General features: G+C 37.6%; 1 protein-coding gene across 8 annotated transcripts in view; it reads left to right on the forward strand.

The window, feature by feature from the left end:
* The window catches only part of SLCO1A2 (solute carrier organic anion transporter family member 1A2), a 73960-nt gene that overhangs the window by 54381 nt on the left and 6294 nt on the right, over positions 1-13285 (forward strand). For 7 of the 8 annotated variants that reach the window (XM_037033787.1, XM_037033785.1, XM_037033788.1 and 4 more), the window contains 6 exons: positions 863-1027; positions 2319-2514; positions 3938-4103; positions 5245-5417; positions 7492-7556; positions 8087-8204. In XM_037033787.1, coding sequence (XP_036889682.1) covers positions 863-1027; positions 2319-2514; positions 3938-4103; positions 5245-5417; positions 7492-7556; positions 8087-8204 — 883 coding nt within the window. Of the gene's footprint in view, positions 1-862; positions 1028-2318; positions 2515-3937; positions 4104-5244; positions 5418-7491; positions 7557-8086; positions 8209-13285 lie in introns of those variants that run through there. The other variant, XM_037033792.1, reaches the window with a different exon arrangement.

Raw genomic sequence — 13285 nt, forward strand, 5'->3', positions numbered from 1 at the left:
ACAGAATAAGCAAGGTAATCAAGACAGAAAACAAGAAAGTAAGGAAAGTAAAAAGAAACTGTCAGTTAGACTTTGACACCAAATGGCAACAAGTGTGACTGCTTCTGAGAGCACTTCCCAGAGATGGGCTACAAATCCGTCTCTGAGTTTTGTCAGTGCACACAAGCAGAGACAAGTTTTGATGAAGTTATTTACGCAGCCCTTGGTATGTGTCTAATGAACCAGGAACTTAGGAAATGGGTCCTGGAAGTTGGTATTTTCAAAGATACCCAAGTAACTGGTTTTAAGCACATTTTATTGGGAACCATTGGCAGAACCACCAAAACTGATGTTTTGAAGAAACACCTGGTACTTGAGAAAATTTATATCCCATGAATTCCCAAATATTTATTTATCAACACTTTAAATGTTCAGCAGTGATAATATCAATATTAGAGTGTGAACTTCTTTATCAAATTGATTTTCTTCTGGATTTTAGAGAGATCAGAACAAGCATCTTTCATAATAGATAATCTCTGGGGAAGAGAAGCTATTAATAGAAGGCAAAAGAGAAGGATAAAAGGAAATGATATGAATATTGTAATATTTTGGTCATGTTATAATTTTTCCTTAATACACAATAGTAACTTAGTCAAAGCAAAACTGTTGTGTCATGATACCTACCTACTCAACTGTGTCACTGATTGGAAGAAGCCCCCCCCAACAATGACATAACTTCAGCTTTTAAGGGGTAAAACAAAAGAACAATATGTGCATTATAAAACAGGAGGACAATTTGGAGGGGAAGTTGATGTTTCAGAGAAAGTCAGTCATACAATGCAAAGTCAAATTAGTTTGACGCTGTTGCTTTCTTTCATTTCAGATTTTTTACCATTCATGAAAATTCTTTTTTGCAACCCAATTTACATGATTTTTATACTAGTTAGTGTGCTACAGTTTAATGCATTTGTTAATATGATATTCTTCATGCCTAAATATCTGGAACAGCAATATGGACAATCAACTTCTGATGCAGTCTTTCTAATTGGTATGTTTGTTTTTCTCTGCGTTCCTAGCTCACTCTCCCCTTCCCTTCCCCCTCCTCCACGTATGAAATGGTGATCAGAGTGCTGATGTGTCTAGGGAACCCCTAAATTAAAATCTGTTGGGGTGTTTCTGTCTCTGGTACATTTCTTCCTAGTGTTCGTCAATGAAATCAACAAAGGGTAGGTAGGAAGAGAAAGCCTGGCTTTCTTCTCTGTTCTCTCTCTCTCCAGTCAGAATGCACATCCAAAATATTTGTGGAAATCTTGAGTAATGCACAAATTAGATACAATTTTCAGAGAAGCAATCCATTAGTGAAAAAAAGGAAGGCAAGAGTTAATTCATTAGGAGTGTTTTACTCTCAAGATTTCACTCTTGGCTCCTCGTCATAAATTCCATGGTCCCTCTGCTCCCCCTGGTGGTCTGAGGTAGCACCCAAACCACCCCTTCCCACCCCGACGCCACCTCCTACACAAACCTTAGGTTTCTCCAGGGATCTTTTACAGTTTTGAGAGTGAATTTACTATGATCTTTATCCACGTGTCCTACAATGTTTGTGAATAGTTAAGATACGGGGTGCCCACCTTAGCCATACCAAATCTGAGTTCCCCGTGCAGGACTCTAGGATGGATTTTTAACAACTTCTCCCAAGGGTATGATTCCATCAGCAGAGGCTAAGAAGGAAGAATGCAACCTCAGGCTGTATCTTGCTTTTTCTTTTTCTTCTTTTTTCCCTTTTTGAAGGCAGGTGTAGGTAGTAGCAGCAGTAGCTGAAAGACATGAAATGTAGATACACTTGACAATTACAGGCTGAGAAGTAATCTCTTAAAGTACCTTAAAGTGAGTCAAATTCTTAACAACCAAAGTGGAAATAAACAACAGAAAAATTATGCAAATCATATATATATATATATATATATATATATATATATATATATATATATATCCCCAAATGGAAAGATAAATTACTGGTGAGCTTTGACTTGTCACTCCTACCTGAACCGTAAGAAAAGGTATTTAGAACATGGTCTCTGCCTAGAAGACATTTCCAGCCCTACTGCAATTAATTAAACGAGTGATAATAATAGCCTTCAAAATATACCTTGACACTGAGGGACATTTAAAAATATCTCTGCATATCATATGTAATTAAGTAGGGATAAAATTCAGTCAGCCATCTTTACTGTGAATTGGACCTAAATGGTTTCGTTTGCGAGACATGTTAAATGGAAGTAAAATCGTATTTGTTCCTTTGCTAAATCACATTGTAAATGACATTTTTCTTGCATTTATAGGTATTTATAACTTACCTCCGGTATGCTTTGGATATTTATTTGCTGGTTTAATTATGAAAAAGTTCAAGATCACTGTCAAACAAGCTGCCCACATAGCCTTCTGGTTGTCTTTAATAGACTATTTTCTCTACTTCTTGTCCTTTCTCATGGTCTGTGATAATTCTGCAGTGGCTGGCTTAACCACCTCTTATGAAGGGTACGTTTTTCACTAAAGAATGTTACACACTTTGAGTAGTTAATAACATATTTTCTCCAGTGATTATCCATGACCAAATCATTTGCTAATTGGAGTTCATGGCAGTCAGTAATCCACGGTCTTTCATCTTTCCTTCATCTGCCAATTGTACCTGTACATTCGGGCTCCAGGTTTATTAAAAAGATTGGGAACATATCTTAGGGTTGGTGGGCTTATGATTGCATGTATCCTAGTGGATATCAAAAGAAACTGCCTATAGTTTTAGGTGGCAGTAGGATATGTTATCCATATATTTTATACTCCCAAAAGTGGATAAAATTAAGAGTCAACTATACAGTCTCAATGGCCTTTACGAGTTTCCACAAGAGGCTTAAATTTAGCATAACTGAATCCTGATGCGGGGTACATTAATTCATCTACAATTCTTAGATTTTCTTTGTAGAGTCATGTCTCACTATTGAATAGTTTTAGGTACGTACTTTGAGGGTTACCTGGGTCTCCAGGAAGGCTGGGTGAGCTAGAGTTGGTGCTCCCCGGACAGGAGGGTCACGCTTCCCCTTCTCTCCTTGAGTGAGGCTGCGGGACATTGCTGCATGGTTAGGTGGGGTCACTGCCTGGGTGCCCTGACTGAACAAGGTGGCAGCTTGTGTCCGGCCCTTGGGTGGGGCACAGGCAGGGTTCTGCTGCTGGACCGTGCTGCAGGATTGGCGCCACCGTCCGGTAGTACTGAGGGCCAGGCTCTGAGGCTGCCCTGGGTTATTTGGTTATGTGGAGCCAGAGGTTATACTTCACAGTAAAGCAGGGGTCCTAATTGGCTCCCTGCTTTAGTGGGGCTGTAGGAGGGGCTTGGTGGCTGACCAGGTTGCCTGGGCTGGCTTCCTGCATGGGGGGCCATCAAAATGGCAACATTGGTCATTTCTGATTTCAGTTCCTAATTCATTTTTATACTAGAAGAATGTAGTGGTTTACACACGTAGTTATGTTTCTGGAACTAAATGTATTATGTATGTTATATGTTGAACTTACAGGTTTTGATCTTAAAGTGAGCCTTTGAACTTGCTTTTAAGATGTGATATCTCTTGTTAATTTCCACCATATGGATCAACCACAGGGATTAGGTCAAGTTTGTTCTTGAGTTCCCATAATACCTGGAAAACATTTTCCATATGGTAGGCACTCAATGAATGCCTGTTGGTTGGCTGTTTGTTTCTCTGAACTAAATCATTGAAAAAGGGGCTATGTAGTTACCGAAGTCTGACTTTTCTGCCATATCTGTAGTCCTCAGGTCACACATCAATGGTTGGAACATTTCTGTTTCTACTTTAGGGAAGAGAAAAATTTAACTGTGGATTGAAATGAAAAAAAAAAAGGAAATTTCCTAACAGTCTTTCAATATTCATGGCATTATTTTAAATCATTTCAGAATGCAACAAGATTCCCATGCGGGAAATCACATCCTTGCTGACTGCAACAGAGGTTGCAACTGTCCAAGGAAAACGTGGGACCCTGTGTGTGGGAGCAACGGGCTGTCCTATATGTCGGCCTGTCTGGCTGGCTGTGAGACGTTCACGGGAACAGGACTAAAAATGGTAACATGACCTATCAGCATTTTGTTTTTTTAAACAGAAATTTTGTTTTATGACCTGCACTGGCGTTTTCCAACTGGGAACTGGGCTTACACTCCATACAATTACAATGAAAGCTTTTCTTTAAAGCCAAATTAATTTTTTGTGGAAAAAATAAACTTACTTTTTTTCATAGACTCACTCGATTTGCCTTTTATTTCCTACAGCTTGTTTTAAATCTTTATGGTTTTTGAGCACTGGTATCGAATTTCATAGCAGTTGACATTATTACTCAGATAATTAAAAAACAATAATCTGGACTGAAATATTTTTATCATTGATATAAAGTTGGCAGTTTTGATCCCAATTATCCAGCTAATTGTTTCACTGTTTTTTTTTCTGTGTCTATATACATATTTTCCATGTTTTTCACATTCTGAAAGCTTTATATGATAGAATTAGGCATGTTTTCTTGCCTAAAAATGGTGGCTGGTGATCAAAGTAAAATGTAAATCATGATTCTTATTAAAACCTGAAAACATAAGAAATCAAAAAGGGATAATTAACTTTAGTCTGTTTTTCAAGAGACTGTATTATTTGAAACAAAGCTTTATTTATCCTAGGTATCTAAATATTTCAAGAGAGTATTCTAAAAGAAATTTTGTTTGTCATACTTAGTATTGTGGCAAAACAGTATGTATTTTTAAAAAGCACAACTTCCGGATAGCTGAGGCGCTACCAATTCACTCCCTAAACAGGGTCCAGCAGAAGGAAGTCCTGCCTGAGGGTGGTTGGTAGGGGTGTGATATGAGTGCGATAATCTAGAGTTTTAATTTGAACACTTCACCTAAAATGTCACGTGGTGTGCTTGAGTGTGATATTGCTGTGTTCCAGAAGGACATGCTTATGATTTTGTAATAAAAGATTTTATAATAAAAAGGGGTGTTATTTGTGCCAGACTCTGTATTTAAAGACTGGTACAGTTTTTCTGAGACGCCCCTTCTATGTTTCGGTTTTTGTTATGATCCTGAGAGACACCACAAAGGAGATGAGACTAAAGGACATAAACAGTCTCCATTCTGATCCAACTGGTGATGTAGAAAATATTTGAGATTTGTGTTTGAAGTTTTCTTCCCTAAAGAGGATCGTATGTTATTTTTGTTAGGTGTTCCAAAACTGTAGCTGCATTCAAACCTCAGGAAACGCGTCTGCAGTCCTTGGGCTGTGTGGCAGAGGGCCCGACTGTGCCATGATGCTGCAGTACTTTTTAATCTTGTCGTCCGTCAGCAGTTTCATCTATTCTTTATCTGCCATTCCTGGATATATGGTTCTCCTGAGGTACACAAATTATTGTTGTTTTTTTTTTTAAATTTAGATTCCTTTCTGGTCCTTTATTAAGGCAACTTTTTAAAAAAGATTTATTTATTTATTTTTAGAGAGAGGGGAAGGGAAGGAGAAATAGTGGGAGAGAAACATCAATGTGTGGTTGCCTCTCATGTGTCCCCTACTGGGGACCTGGCCTACAACCCAGGCATATGCCCTGACTGGGAATGGAACCATCGACCCGTTGCTTCACAGGCCTGTGCTCAATCCACTGAGCTACACCAGCCAGGGCTATTAAGGCAACTTTTTAAGAAAGCCAGGTGGAGCCCAAGATATCTAAGAATTCAGTGTTCTGCTCTATTATTCATTAAGAGTTTGCATTAAGCATTCTTGAGTTTTATGAAATTTTAAAGGTGGTACTGTAAGTGTTCATCTGTTGGCTTCCCCTTTGGTTTTTTTTCTTATTTCCTACAGTTGAGTTAGTGAAATTCTCATTGTTTAACACAAAAAGAGACACATTTATATTCCGAGGTAAACCATATCAAATGGGCGTTTTGGTAGGTCGAGAGTGGTTGCCTAGCACTCCTAGCCTATGGTCTGACTTGTAAAGACAGCAGAGTAAAGCTGTTAGAAGCCTCTGTCTCAGCAATTCCTATCTACAGGGCATTAGGCAGGACACTGGACCTTTCTGAGCTCCACATTTTTAAAAAATAAAAAGTGGGCATAATAATAAATGCTCAACTCTCTTACCTGGCTAGTGTGAGACACAAATGGTGAAAGGCTTACTAAGACTAGGAAATCACAGAAGTAGGATTCAAGCTTTGGCGGATTGTACCTGTGGGCTTTCAATTGCGGTATCCTTTGTGCCTAATAAACAATTCTCAACACGCCTGCCAAACAAAGTTTGCATTTATTTCTCCTTCCTTCATCTTTTATTGGAATGCAGAAGCAGAGTTAAGTTAGTCATAATTCTCAGTTCCATAGCACCTTAATGTTATAGATTGGAGTAAGGTTTCTCGTGTTTCATTTTTCTTTATTTTTATCATTTTCAATTCATTCTCCACTTCTTCTAGTCATAAGTATCCATGAACTAAAATGAGTTTATTAGTTATTAGTATGTTACATAACTTCCATATATATGGAAACTTTTTAAAGGTATATTTTTATTGTTGTTATTTCATTTTTAGGTTCAGAGAACACAATCGAAAGATGTGGAGTTTTGAGGAGGAATATTGAGGCTTTCTTTGGTGCTTAACACATGCTAATTTTTGAGTGTTTTATGTGCATCTTCTGCATTTTAGGTATACAGTTTCCATATCTCTTGGATTGAAGTAAATCTTTGCATTATGTGAATTTTGTAAACCTAGAATTGTTTTTGTCTGCTTAACCCATCAGCAATTCAGAGATGTCTATCAAAATCTCTAAATGCTTCTGATGTGTTTCTCTTTATAATTATGTCATAAATATATTTGGAGGCAATATTGTAGGTGAAGATGTGCCTTTGATCACTATACTTCTGTTACTACCAGCACACAATTTTCTTTATCTTTTCATCATTCCTTTTAAGGAATTTTATTTTGCTTCTTATTAAAATTGCAGTGCTAGGTTTTTTTCTTTCCTGTTATATAATTTTCCTTCTCTTTAATTTTAATCTTCAGTTCTTTCATTCACTTCATAAACAGTTTGCTAGATTCGATTTTGCACTGTGAGACTGGTGAATTTAGCCTGTTTATGTTTACTATAATTATTGTGACATGGCTCTCTTTGTTATTTTATTTCATGTATTTCACTTATTGGACTTTCTCTTTGCTTTTTTTTAAATTGTTTTATGTGGTATACATTAAATTTTCTTCTTCTGTTTTGAAAGTTATATCTTTCAAATGGTTAACCTGAGTATTGAAATTCTGAGCTATGTTTTTGTTTCTCTCATCATTTTCAAAACTTCTCAGTATTAATATCTACTCCCTAATAAGACAAGTTTTAATTATGCTTTCAGCTCTCTTCACACCTCTATTCCTCAATCTCTTGCCAAGCTTCTACTGCAGAGTTTAATATTTGGATTTGATTAATTTATTCATTTATTTTGTAGGTGTATCAAGCCTGAACAGAAGTCTCTGGGTGTGGGGTTACATATGTTCTCCACGAGAGTGTTTGGTGAGAGAGGTTATTTTTTCCAACATTGTATCAGACCATTTCTAAACACTAAGTAAATGCGCTTATCCTTCCCACTCTAAACAGTGCTCTGTAATTCCTATGAGAATGGAGTACAAGAAGAGAGAGAGAACTTCCCTCTTTTACTTAAAAAAGTCCAATCGGACCTGAATTTTATTTTTCATCTGTTGGATTTGAAAATTCAATGAATCGAAAATGCTATGTTAAAGTAAAATGCATATATGATTGGCCGAAACATTACAGAAAAAAAATGTAATCATTAATTCAATGTTTTTCTCCATCAATAGGTTTTATGTTGCATTTGTCCATAAGATTACTGATCCTTTATACTCTAGAAACTTTAAGGATAAAAGTATTTCTAATTTCTAAAAGTCAAATTTAAAGTATTAAATTTAGGTTTTGTTGTGTTGTTGGTTTTACGAATAGGGGGAATAGAAACACTTTAGGATACAAAACAATGTGTCCTAATTTTTACCTTGTTGATGGATTTTTCTCTCTCTTTTTCACTGTAGCTGGTATCCCTGCCCCTATATATTTTGGAGCTTTAATGGACTCCACGTGTTTACACTGGCCAACTTTTAAATGTGGCGAGTCAGGAGCATGCCGGATATATAATTCGACCACCTTCAGGTAAAGATAATTTTTTTAGACTTGTTTTCTTAGCATAGACGGTATAGAATGGCACCAACATGTCATCTATTTTGTCAAGTGACTAGTCAACTTTTTTTGCTTTGTTTCCAGAATAAATATGGAAACAATATCTCCGTTTTTATTTACGTACTACAGTGTTATTTCCTCAGTGTCTTCAAAGTACTTGATAAGTGAAGTATGGATGATTTCCTCAACCTAGCCTTTCAAAAGGTGACCTGTTACCTGGGTTGCAGTGAGCACAGTATTGAAAGAACATGCGCCACCTATCTAAATTACGTCACTCCCCACAGTGGCCTTTGTCTCATGGAACACATACACTAATCACTAACATTCTGCAGCCAAAAATACAATACATGACAAACATAGGTATAATTTTGACTCATTCACACCAGACAGTTATTGCTGGGGTGACAGTTGTCATTTTTTTATTTGACAATCTATGAGAAAAGAGGTCAGCACCCCCGACTAAATACTCAAGTGTTGCATGCTTTAAAAACTCTCACGGCACACACCTGCTGTAGCACACTGGTAGAAAATCGCTGCTCTGAAGTTTCCCCCTTTCATGATCCGTCATTTGAGTCTCCCACTAGCTTGAATCTTTACCTTCCAGCACCATCCACCTCTGCTCTCCAAAGTGATACTTCTCCCTCATTAAATTTCTCTGATACAATATCCTTCATGTCTCTTAAAGGGTTATTTTTTGTTGATATAAATATGATTTTGAGCAAGCCACATGGTAATATGAACCTGTTTTTGAACAAAATTCTTCCACTGTTAATCCTTCTACTTTAAGTTCTTTTCCCTTTTTCCCCCTTGCTTCTTTTCTTCTCTTTCTGGTATTGATTTGCTACCACCCAAAACAAAAAGTTCCTTTTCATTTGATACCTGAATGTGGTTTAATTTTGTGTTAAGTTCCAATGAGGCAGTAAGAAAAAAATTTAATTTACTAGAAAACAGTTTAGTTTTGTTTAAGACATTCTCAGATCTAATCTTGATCAGTAAAAGGGCTGTCAAGGACTTTGCTGTTGAGAACAGTGAAGAGAACAGACAGCCCAACATTCATGTTTCCATCAGTTCCCATGGTGCCACAGGGGCAATGAGAGGGTGGGTCCAGCCACATACTATGCAGGCAATGGATTTGCATCATAGCTGAGAAACCCCAAGGGTTACTAATGTAGGTTGTCTTCATCCTGCTACTTAGAATCCTGTAGATAGTAGCCTTAATTAAGTGCTAGTTCAGACAAGATGATTATATAATTGGTACTATCCTCCATCAGTCAAATTAATTAGGATGGCTGACAAAGTGTACTCATGAGAAAATTCACCGTGAACTAATATAGTATAGAAACAAGAGGCAGATAGTGTGGGTAGGGAATTCTCCATGCATTTCTGCTTGCATTCCCCTTGCATTTCTGCTTAGCTTGTTAGCAGGGGCTTTTGCTCTGGACTCCCTTTTCAAAGATGTTTGAACAGTACCTGTCCTTGGAATATATAGATAGTGTTTTCTGCTGGAGCAGAGTGTCCAGGGTGATGAAGATAAAATCTCCTTCTGGGGCTAATATTGGTAGATTTACTTGCAACCCATTTCAAAGTTTGGAATTTCCTCAACTCAGGATTTCTTAGCTGTGACCCAAATCCACTGTGTGTACATTCACTGGCATCTCCTTCTGTGTCAGCCCTTTGGGACTTGGGATTAAGGTAAACAATCAATATGGCAGTAAAAAAGTCCTTTGTGAAATCCTGTGCCTTCTGCCAGTATCAGTTAACCCTAACTCACCATTTAGACTAAAATCCAGGTAAAATCTAAAACTCTTTTTATAGTTTTTGAGAACAGGAACACTGATTAATTTAAATTTTTCCAAAATTAAGAATGATCACTTACACGTATTCCCATTAATAGAACGGGAAAAATATTAAAACTTCAATGTAATGAGAAATAGGAAAATACACAATACACAAAATGAGTTAAAAAAAGTAAGCCTAAATATGCCAGGTTTCACAATAAATGTAACCAATTGAACTTGCTTTTTAAATGATAGTGACTTTCACATTAGGGTTTTCAAAATTCCAGCTATATGTTGCTTATGAGAGACAGACTAAAAACTATAATGCAAAGAAAGGTTGAAGACAAAGGTCAGAAAAGACATTCTAGGCATGTACTAAATCAAGCTTCTATAGATATATTAGTGACTATGAGATAAAATGGAATTTAAAATGAAAAGAATTAATAGAGTTAAAGAAGATATTACTTAATAATAAAATAAACACCTTACCAAAAATATGTAATAGTTATGAGCCCATATAAATCTATAGCAACATAACTTCAAATATATAACAAAAATTTATAAAATTACAATAAAAATCTACAGAGTAGATTGTAGATTAAAATTTTAACACACTTCTCCAAAAAGTGAATATGAAATATAAACATAAAATTGGTGAGGATACAGAATATTTGGCCCACCAAATTACATAAAAGTTATATCATAGATACATAGCAATTTTTAACCCAATGATCAGAATATATAGTCTTTTCACATCTGTAATAAACACTTATAACAATTGATCAGGTGCTATGCCACAAAGAAAACTTTTTTAAAAATTCTCAGCATTGATACTTTACAACCTCTGTTTTCTGTCCCCAGTGCAATGGAATTGTTACAGAACAGAGCCAAGGTGGGGTACGGTATAGTATTACTGAAAGGACCCCACACAGGAGGAAAGATGTCTCTCAATGCCAGAGATTTGTGGGAAGGAAAGGAAACGTTTATTTAAAGCTATACAGACTTAAAGTAGTGACCCAATGTCTTCATTAAAATATTAAAGTCTTTTAGGATGCCCACAGATGTGCACAGTCCTCGCTTCTCTCTCTGCCCTAGTCTGGGGTACCATATCTCAGGAAAAGAAGGAGAAGTTTGCGATGCAGGCTTCCTGTGCCATCAGCTGTGTCACCACCACGATCTCCAGTTAATCCAAAGCCACGTGGCACCTTCTGATGGCTCATCAGCAAGAGTCCTTTCACCCCATTTCCTCTAGGCAAAGTCTCTCCTGCTTCCCAAGCAATGTGGCAGAAGGGAGCACCCCACAGCCACGTATGTGGTCCTCATTCTCACCAAAGCTGTGGGGGGCCAAAGCCGCGTGGTTCTCTCTTAAATGGCTGCCATGTCTGGGTTTAAATGCCTGCATCAATTTTCCTCTGCAGGCTCCGCCTACAAGCAGTTACACCTGTCAGCATTCCTATTATCCTTCTAGCTTTACTGGGCTGCTATAGTGAGTCTGGGCAGGTGTGGCCCCATGGCATGGAGCCAATCATCTCCAAGCTGTCACACAGGTGTTGTAATCAGGGGGCGTTGCCTCCCAGTTCTGTCTTGGGTGGAAGTCACTTCCATCCCCTTGGCTCAAAGCATGGCCACCGCTATTTAACATATCTGTACAACCAGTTAAAGGTTATAGACATGTTAAATGACCATGCTAGAGGTTAGCTGCAAAGCTGTTGCTATGCCAAACATTTCTCAATGACCCTGCTCCATGTGTCCCTTCCCCCAACTCAAGCCTGTAGGCAGGGAGGGGTGAGGACATCCTATATATCTTTCTAATATTTCCTGGGCACCTTGAGTTCTGGACCCCATTCCAAATCCCTATTTGGTGCCCCCTCTTGGCTGCACCCTGTTACAGAATGAGAAATCTATGATAAAAATATTGCCAAACACCATGTTTGGAATTACTCATGGATGAAGGAATAAATCATAACAAAATAATTAACTGGAACTTTATGTCAATGAAAGCATGAAATAAGAAAACTTATGGGATGAAGCTAAATCAGTACTCAAAGGTGTATTTAGAACTTTAAATATATACATATTTAAAAGATTGAGTATTAATGAACTCAAACTTTAAAAGAAAACAACAACAACAACAACAACAATCTGATAGGTGATTTGGTAATCTACACATTTTTTTTAATTCCAAAGGGGACATATCCAGGTTCAGAGACAAAATAAACATCATCCTGAACTTCCTGTTTTGCCTAACCAGAAATTGAACAGAAACAAAGGAAATAAACATAGCTGAGTTCAAAGGCTGAATGGGAATGCTCTAAGCTTAGAAACAGGCAGTGGCTTCTGGGACATCAGCTTCCAAAGGAAAAATAAAGTGCTTCTTAAGGGACTAGATCCAGAGTCAATGCTTTGATCTGAATAGTGGGGTAGAACACCCTGGGACTGGGTTAAATAGTGTTCCTCAAATTTCATGTCCACCTATAAACTCAGAATATTTTATTTGGCCCTGGCTGGTGTAGCTCAGTGGATTGAGTGCAGGCCTGTGAACCAAAGGATTGAGATTTGATTCCCAGTCAGGGCACACAACTGGGTTGCAGGCCAGTTCCCAGCAGGGAATGTGCGAGAGGCAACCATACATTGATATTTCTCTCCCTCTCTCCTTCCCTTCCCCATCTAAAGATAAATAAATAAATAATTCTTAAAAAAAGAGTATTTTATTTGGATATAGGGTCTTTGCCAATGAAATTAGTTAAATTAAGATGAGGTCATAGTGGATTATAATGGGTCCTGAATCTAATCACTGGTGTCCTTTTAAGAAGGAGAAAGGCAACACAGACACAGAGGGAGAATGTCATGTGATGATAGGGGACAAGATTGTAGGGATGCACCTACAAACCAGAGCATGCTAAGGATTGCTGGCAGCTAGTCTCAGGGAGGAAGAGCAGAGCAGGGATCTTTCCTGAGGACTTCTGAGGAAGCCTGACCCTGCCAACACCTGGATTTCAGACTTCTAGCCTCCAGAACTGTCAGAGAATAATGTTTTTGTTTGTTTATGCCATTGAGTTTGTGGTGTTTTGTTACAACAGCCCAAAGAAAGTAATATAAACCTCACTGTAAAAAAGTTTTAAAAAACCCCAACTTTTTGCAGATCATCACTGTGTTAGTTAGGAGGGAATATTACACAGACACATCAAAGAATGAAAGCAAGCGATGTGTGCCCTCTGTGAGTATTTTCAGTATCACTGTGAAAAGTCACCCTTATAACAACTAGGTTGGCCTAAA

The sequence above is a fragment of the Sturnira hondurensis genome, unplaced genomic scaffold (genome assembly GCF_014824575.4).
Source record: "Sturnira hondurensis isolate 20B ecotype Veracruz unplaced genomic scaffold, ASM1482457v3 Scaffold0021795, whole genome shotgun sequence".
Taxonomy (NCBI): Eukaryota; Metazoa; Chordata; class Mammalia; order Chiroptera; family Phyllostomidae; genus Sturnira; species Sturnira hondurensis.